The following is an 8,588-nucleotide window of genomic DNA, read 5'->3' as shown; positions in this document are numbered from 1 at the left end:
GGGAGCCGGGGGGCAGCCGGCAGGGCGGGCAGCCCGGGGCGCAAAGGATGTACAAGCAGTCAATGGCGCAGAGAGCGCGGACCATGGCACTCTACAACCCCATCCCCGTCCGACAGAACTGCCTCACGGTTAACCGGTCTCTCTTCCTCTTCAGCGAAGACAACGTGGTGAGAAAATACGCCAAAAAGATCACCGAATGGCCATATCCTTTTGCCCGAACCCCAGCAGCAGCTGCGCCTCCCCCTCCTCCCTCCGCCTCCCCTCTTCCAGGCTGGGAGAGAGACCCGGGGGTTGATGGGAGGTGGGGAGGAGGGGGGGTCTTCCAGGGGCTGGGAGAGGGGGCACCGGGAGGAGTGTGAAAGAATCTCTCCACCCCGAGCTGGGTTGAGCTACCCTGGAGGCTTGGGAATGGGTTTGTGGGGGGCTGGGGGTGGGCAGCGGAGAGTGGATCCTTCCCAAGGACCGACTCTAGAATGAGATCTGGGGCCTGGGGTCGTCAGGGGCCTTGGTGGGGGTTTCGAGCCAGGTGCGGAGGGTTTGGAGTTCTACGGAGTGAGCTTGGAGAGGGCTCGGGCCTGGGCGCTTCTGGCCAGGGCAGGGGAACTATGGGGGCCTTGGTTGGGTTTTCTTGGCCGTCGCTCACTGGAGTCCACGCAGGGGAAGCTGGACAGCCTCTCCACTACTGCTTTCCCCAAGGTGGGGGGCCGCCGCACTTTTAGGGCAGGGCGCTTGGGAGCTTCCAGGGCCAAGAGCAAGAGGGAGTCCATGTGGCCTTCACACTGAGAAGCCAGCACTGGCCGGAGTGAATACCCCAGGGTGGGCCGCTGGTCCGATCTGAAGAGGGTAGTGATGGGCTGGGGGGCGCTTATGTCTCCCTCATGTGTGTAGGTCCCATTGCCTTTAACCGCTGATTGGGGAACCTCATCATCTTTGAGGGTGTAGAGAAAGAGATCCCATTTGCTTTATCTGGGCCCCTGGCCTGGGAAGACCTGATCTGGACACTTTCAGTAAGAAAGACAGGGCAAGAGCAAATGAGGTGGTGGGTCCATTCTAGAGCACCAGGTCCAGCTTTTCCTACCCCAAGTAGCCGAGAGGGAACACCAGGAGAATCAGCACCCATGTGGACATTTTAGGTAGGTAAATGCCTTTTAAATTTTTTTTTTTTTAATCAAAGATCCAGAGGAAAAAGGTGAAGCCCACATTTTCGTCTGTGGAGATGCTATCAAAATGCAGATCTTCTGTGTTTCTTTAAATCCCTGCCTGCTTGAAATAAACCGTGAGGAGGGCTTAACATCTATCGAGATGTAGGCAGGCAAGGGTGGGTAATTAGTCGGGCTTTCTAGCAGTTATCTAAGCATGACCCAGATTCCAGGAGGGGGGACACACCCTGCTGCCCAGGCTGGCTGGCCACCGTGCCATGCCCAGATGTGCCGCTTCTCCACACGGTTCCAGCCAGCTGCCCTCTGTGTAAAAATGAACGGGCTGGATGGGTCCCTGGGGCTCAGCGATGAGTCCCCTATCCCTTTTGTGTGTGTTTTTGCAGTTATGGACTAAACGGGGCTGGGCCCTGTGTGGTCCCCAGGGGTTGCTGTTTGAGGAGCATGGCGGGTGGTAGAGGGACTCACTTCGGGGGGTTCAAAATCGAGCCTGGCTCTTGGATCCTGGGTGCTGGGATTGCAACAGAGGGCACTGAGGTTTTGGAGTGTGTAAGTGGTCTACTTTGAGAGTAGGGAAAATTAAGAAGTTCAGCAGAGGTGCTTTTGAGGGGAGCATACCTCTAACTACGATGCCATCTCCGTTGGTGCCCAAAGCAGGTGCCAGGTCTTTGCTTCCTAAGTTTCAGCCTCTTAAAGAGGCTGGTTCTTAAGGTTAGCAATTCCTCCCCATCCTAGGCCCATTGAAGTGCTCAGGGCTGGTGTGATTACTCTGCCCATCAACAGAGCGAGGGGTGGGAGTGCCTTGCAGGAGGATTCATGGGTGCACACCCAGTTAGCTCCAGGAGTGAGAGGGCTTTGCTCGGCTGACAGGTTTCCTCATTGAAAATGGCTTTAGATCGCCTTCTGGAGCCTGGATTTGGAGACTTCTAAGGGGAAAGGAAGGAGGTGGGGAGCCCTTCTGCTGTGTCCTTAGCTTACCTCTGTCCAGCCTGAATCCTGCAGATTGGAGGGCTGTTGGGGGAGAGGGGGATTGCAGCGGCCCCTCGGAAGGGGGAATCGTGGGAGAGGGAGGCAGGTGAATTGCGAGTGTTGCTTGCCACTTCATCTATTCTCTGGCCAGCTCGCCCAGGGCTTTCTTGCTCTTATGATGAGTTTGTGCATTTTGCTCTCTGCAGACTGTTTTCGTTCTCTTTGGCCCGAGGTAACAAACACATTATACAGCCCTACTCTGGAAGGGAAAACTCCCCACCCCACAATCTGTCATCGAGCTGGGTCATCCAGGACTGAGCTTTCTCTGTCCTGGATGGAGCGGAGGGCGGTGGCGGGGCGGGTGGGAGGGTTGGAGATGAGAGGGGATGGACAGAGAACTGGGGAGGGAGGTAGTGAATAAAAGAATTCAGGCCAGTGTAAAGAGAAAGACCACGTGGAATGTCAGAGTCACGATACCAGGGCAGAACATTTTACTTTTTTATCCAAATATTTCTGCCATTACAAAAAAAATGTTTAAGCATATCCTGAGAGTGAAAAAAATGTGTGTAGGTACTTATTCTGAACTTTTAGAATAAAGTACAGGCAAGTACATATATTCAGATTCATAGAGTTTTACAAAATGAACACACCCACGTATCCAGCACCCAGGTCCCAATCAGTCCCCTGGAAGTCCCCCTCCCCATACCGCCTCCTAGTCGCTCCCCCAACAAGGGTACCGCTCACCTGACTTCTAAGGTTCATTTTGCCTCTTTTAAACATCATGTAAATGGAGTCACACAGTACGTTGTTTTGCCACTGGCTTCTTTTGCTCACGTCTGTGTATGTGACTCTGCCACAATCTATCCATTCTACTGTTGATAGGCATTTGTGTCGTTTCTGTTTGTGCCATTGGGAACATTCTTGTGTCTTTTATTATTTTTTTCCCACAGTTCTCTTAGATAGGAGTGGAATCGCCCCTGCTACTTTTTGATGCGTGTGTCGTGGGATGTGTATTTGGAAATAGTGTTGACTAAGGGTTGCAGGTCGATATGGAAAGCAGGTTCCTCCCTGTCTTGTGGAAGAGAAGTGAGTGAATGATCCATGAACTTGTCTGTATGCTCACAGGGCCTAAGAGTGCTACTTCCAAATGTAAATTCCGGCATGATACACCGGTGAAGGATGCAGTCTTGCTTTCTCCACACTCAGGGCAGTTTGTCACTATGATTTCTTCCTCTTTCATCCCTCAGTGGGTCAAACTTGAAGCCATCAATGAGAATTAAGAATCCTCATTTATTTCATTTTTTCCCCTCTTCCTAAGTGAGAAAACCCAAATGGAAGTCTTTGATGTTCAAATTTACATTGCCGTGTTTTTCTCATGCCAGGCAGCAAGCCGTCTTGACCACACACCTTGGTTTCATGTTTTCATAGATTGGAATTGTGATTCAAATAGGGCCATGAGGGTCTCTGATGATTGCCGAAGAGCTCAGATCTGTCAGCTCAAAAAGGAGCATCTGTCAACCTTCCTAGAGTTCCCTCCCCACTTAATGCCACTCACTCCTTCTACCAAGTGCCAAGGTGAATGTCATCTTTCCAGCCCTCCCTGTGCTACCAGGTCTCCCACTGAACATGATGTAGAAACTCAGGCCATTGGAGGAACACTGGAAACAGGTCTGTGTATTATCACGCACAGTCTCCTGAATTACACATAGGATTCCAGCTTTTCATCCGGTTTGCAGAAGTCTTAACAAGACACCTAAAGTCACATTGACAGCAGGTGACATCGCTTTGACATCTGTGGACATTGGCTGATTGGCACTCCTCTCATTTTTTTTTTTTTTTTTAAAGAAAAGCTCTCTAAAGAGAAACTTTCTGCATGAGAAGTGCTGGGAGACATGGCAGCAGGTTATCAGACTCTTGGCCTGTCCTGAGAGATAGAATGTTCTAGAAGGTACTGCTGTAGAGGGCAGGATGGTGTCACTTACATGATCCTTGTACTAGACCGGCTTGGCTGGTATTTCCAGAGGAGCAAAATTCTGCAAAGTAAAATTTAGCATGGCTTTTCCAATGGGAGTATTTTCAAAAAGGGTGCAATTTCTTATCCACAATTCCCCAATCCAAAAAGCTCCAAAAACCAAAAGATGAGCTCATACAGAGATAAAACCTAATCTGAACTGACTTCAGTTTGAAGTCTTAATTTACAGTTTTCATTCATTCTACTTGGTGTGCATCTGAGTATGTTTTGCAGCAGAAATGTTAGATATGCTTGATGGTGAGGTGGCTGCTTCAGCTCCTGACTGTTAGGTCTGCGTTGTAGTCCTGTCAAACTTTCAGGTGCATGGAAGTTGTCTTGTTAACAGGATGGTTCTGGTCCAGCAGGATTTGGGTGGGGTCTGGGATTCTGCTTTTCTAGCTAGCTTCTAGGGATTCCCCATGTGGTAAGTTCATGGGCTAGGGTTGGAGTATTCAGGTTAGATCATAGAGACATCTCGTTATCATTTTTCTTTTCCTTAAAAATCAGGTTTATAGGGGCCAGGTCTGGTGGTTCATAACTATAATCCCAGCACTTTGGGAGGCTGAGGCCAGTGGATCATGAGGTCAGGAGTTCGAGACCAGCCTGGCCAACATGGTGAAACCCTGTCTCTACTAAAAATACAAAAATTAGCCAAGCGTGGTGTTGTGCGTCTATAATCCCAGCTACTCGGGAGGCTGAGGCAGGAGAATCATTTGAACCTGGGAGGCGGAGGTTGCAGTGAGCCGAGATTGCACCATTGTACTTTTTTTTGAGACTCTGTCTCAAAAAAAAAAAAAAATAGGTTTATTGAGGTGTAATTTATTTGTAGCAAAATTCACCCTTTTGACATACTGGTCTGCGAGTTTTGACAAATGGATGTAGTTGTGGCCACCACCCAAATCAAGATATGGGACAGTTTCATCAACCCTAAAATACCCCCACAGTGCCCCCTTGAGTCAGCACCCCACTTCCCCAGCCCGTTCAACCACTGATCTGTTCTCCATCCCTACAGCTTTGCCTTTTGCCGAAGGTCATATAAATATAATTTCACAGTATGTAGCCTTTTGAATGTGGATTATTTTACTCAGACCTTGAGATTCATTCATGCTGTTGCCTGTGACAGTAGCGCCTTCCTTTTTGGTGTTGAGCAGGATTCCATGATATGGATGGACCAGAGTTTGCTTCCCAGCCGAAGGACATTGGGATGCTTCCAGTTTTGATGATTATGAATAGAGCTGCTATAAACATTGGCGTACGGGTTTTAGTGGGAACATTTCATTTCATACATTTCATTTCTCTTGGGTAAATTAACCCAGGAGTGAGATTGCTGAGTTGTGTGGTAGGTGTATGTTTAATTTTATAAGAGGCTCTCAAACTGTTTTCCTAAGTGGTTGTACCATTTTACATTCCCGTCTTTGCGATGCCTCTAAAAGCCCTGGGTTCTGAATTCCAAAGGCACGTCTGGCCTCAATGGCTTAGGATTAGGGATGTGGATCTATGGAAAGGAGTGGAAGTAATAGTGTTAAATCCCAGTCAGAGAAATAAGAAAGATTAAGGATGTCATTCAAAGCTATGTGCCTGCACTACAGAGAGAGAAAGAAGGGGTTCTCTTGGGTGGGATTCCACCCCTCCCTGGTAGTTCTACCATTCCCCAGGAAAACGTCAAGCTCTGAGTCTGTGAGACCCATGATCTTTGCCCTGTTCTTCACCACTGCAACCCCAGTGTGCGGGTCAAAGCAGGCGCCCCATAAACGTTTGCTGAGCAAATGAGAAAAAGTGCCTGTCTTCACCCATTAACTAAATTGTATAACATCTGATCTACCCTTGTGCCAACGTTTTAGGATTTTGGTGGGTTTTAGGTGCAGGGGGGTGAGAGACTGTTCATGAGATTATCAGACCAATGAAGGTTTCTGAAATGTTAGTGCTTGAGTAGATTGGATGCAGTGGCCCCTTGAGAATGAAGCCTTTCTTCAGGGACTTGGAGTGGGAGGCATCTGTTGGGTGTGTAGGGCTTATGTTTCCCCCTCCCTGTTTCCCCCCCAGTAGCAAGCACACATATACACTTTCTCAGCAATAAAAAGCACCGCTGGGAAGGTGGACTCCATCCAGAAATGATCAGAGCCTAAGAGCCGTGCAGTAACGCATTTCCGAGAATGCCAGCTCAGCTCCTGAGAAAAGGGCCGGATGGGATGGTGCCTGCTCTGAAAGAGGGCAGAGAGGAGAGGGAAAACACTCCGGACTCTGGGTCAGACTGGCCCAGGTTCACATTATTCACCAGCCATGTTATCTTGGGCACCAGAGCCTGTTTCTTGACATGCATGATGGGGATATTCCTTCTAGTAGCATCTCCCTTGGAGGGCTCTCAGGAGATTAAATGGGGTCGTGTGTGAAAAATGGCCAGCACAGTCTCCAGCACAGAGAAAAACCCCAAAACGCAAGAGCCGTAATATCAGGGAATCATTTTGGTTCCAGTGTTCTTTTTTTTGGAAACAGGCTAGAAATGAGGCTTTCTGGGTAGGAATGGGAGCGAAGCGCCCCCCCCAACCCTCCTCTGCCCCCCGCGACTGGTCAGTGTGGATTGATTAACCTGAGCGTGGCACTCTTTAAAGCCACCTTTGGACATTTTGCATTCTCCGTTCTCTGTAGAAGCTTTCAGGGGAAAACAAATTCATGGCCACTTGACCCATTTTTCTATTCCCTTGGCTCTAAGATAAAATTAATTCTCTTTCCTCCTTTGGTCCCTCCCTCCCTCTGTGGGTGACAAGGTGAGGGAGTTTTAAAGTATATAATTAGCTTCCCTCTTCCCCTCTTCCACGCCCTGTCTCTTCCTTTGGGGCCGGTCCAGAGTACAGCCCAGGATGGCCACCCCGGGTGTCCACTGCAAACTCAACAGAATAACTTTGCTCAACTTTTGGTTTAGAATTACGTACCTCCCTCCCCTTCCAAACTTTGGTCTTCCTTCTCCTCACTCCCTAAAAAAATAGGAAAAACAAGGAACGTTCCTGGCGAGGGAACCAGATGGGTGGGCGCAGCAACTTGGGTTTCAAAAACCACTGGGCCTTAGTTCTTATCTGAGTAGGGTGACCCTTCAGCCAGGGTTGCCTGGGACTATCCTGGGTTTAGCATCTCTGGAAACTCACAGTCCTGGGCAAACTGGGGCGCTGGTTACCCTAATGGTGAGTTCTTAACACCTGAGAGAGAAGAATGGTGCAAGAGATGGTGCCGTTGACCAAGAAAGGGGGAGAGTCAGTTACTTATTCCCTCTGAAAAGCCAAGACTTTTTATTGGAATGAATGCAGCTTTTAGAAGCCGTCTTTAAGGCAGCTAATACAAGAGAGATTCCAGCTATGAAGGGAAATGCCTGAGTTAAGTCCGGATCAAGTTTTGACATCTTGCTTCGGTCAGACTTGGCTTTATCTGCCGTTCAGACTGGGAGCAGCCGTGAGTCTTCCTTAAAGGTGCCTGTTGCTCAGGCTGCACCTGCAGTTAGAAATTAGCAGCCTCCCAGCCCCCAAATAACAGTATTCAAGAGTCCCCTCTCTGGAGCCATGAGGGAAACCCAACTTAGTCACCCACTTGCCAGTAAATAATATTCACGCTGTTAAGTTCCTTTCTCATTTTAGGCCTATGTGTAAAAAATATATGTAATTTTAAACTGATTTTTAAAGTATTTTCATACGAGCAGCATTTGCAGGAGGGCGAGGTCTGGATGTTACCTTTTTGTAAAAGTGGATGGATTTGTCTTCAGTGAGACTCTCGGGCAGACTTAAAACTTGGCCCGCAGTGGTGTTACATGGATTCTGATCTTCCAGAGTCTGTCATGTTCTTTTATCTCCATGATCTTTATTATCTTCTCTATTGAGAATGACGGGCATGGTGTGTGTGGGTGGGAGGGCTATGCTGACCATCACTGCAGTGAAATGTGTTCGTGGCGTGTTGTGGCGTCTGCATAGGAATGTGTCTGTTTGATTAATAGCACAAGGAGTGGAGGCTGTAAGGAGGAATAGATGAGGGAAGGTGATATTGGATGGAGGGGAAGCATATAGAGCTTGGGAACAGGCCACCCTGGCTGCAAATCTCAGCTCCAGCTCACAGTTGTGGAGCCTCAGTCTTCTCCTCTGTAAAACGGGGACAGTAGTCCTATGTCCAAGGAATTGTAAGAAGGTTAAAAGATACCGTACCCGGAAAGCACATGGCATATGTAATCATCCTGTGAAGTAGCCAACTCAATGCATTTTATCTATTTATTTATTTTGAGTCAGAGTCTCACTCTGTCACCCAGGCTGGAGTGCAGTGGCATGATCATGGCTCACTACAGCCTTGACCTCCTAGGCTCAAGCAATCCTCCTGCATTAGCCTCCTGAGAAGCTGGGGCTATAGGCATGCACCACCTTATCCAGCTTTAACAATATAAATTTAACCTTCCTTGTTTCTGAGCTTTTTCATCTTTT

General features: G+C 48.6%; 1 protein-coding gene across 2 annotated transcripts in view; it reads left to right on the top strand.

Annotated features, from left to right (window-relative positions):
* The first annotated feature begins 1 nt into the window (after nt 1).
* Nucleotides 2–8,588, top strand: part of CACNA1A (calcium voltage-gated channel subunit alpha1 A) — a 308,894-nt gene continuing 300,307 nt past the window's right edge. The window contains exon 1 of one of the 2 annotated variants that reach the window (XM_032169902.2): nt 2–202. In XM_032169902.2, coding sequence (XP_032025793.1) covers nt 48–202 — 155 coding nt within the window. In that variant the 5' untranslated portion in view covers nt 2–47. The remainder of the gene's footprint in view (nt 203–8,588) is intronic. The other variant, XM_058425055.1, reaches the window with a different exon arrangement.

Source organism: Hylobates moloch, unplaced genomic scaffold, assembly GCF_009828535.3.
Source record: "Hylobates moloch isolate HMO894 unplaced genomic scaffold, HMol_V3 SCAFFOLD_12, whole genome shotgun sequence".
Taxonomy (NCBI): domain Eukaryota; kingdom Metazoa; phylum Chordata; class Mammalia; order Primates; family Hylobatidae; genus Hylobates; species Hylobates moloch.
This window is presented reverse-complemented; position numbering and strand designations above follow the sequence as displayed.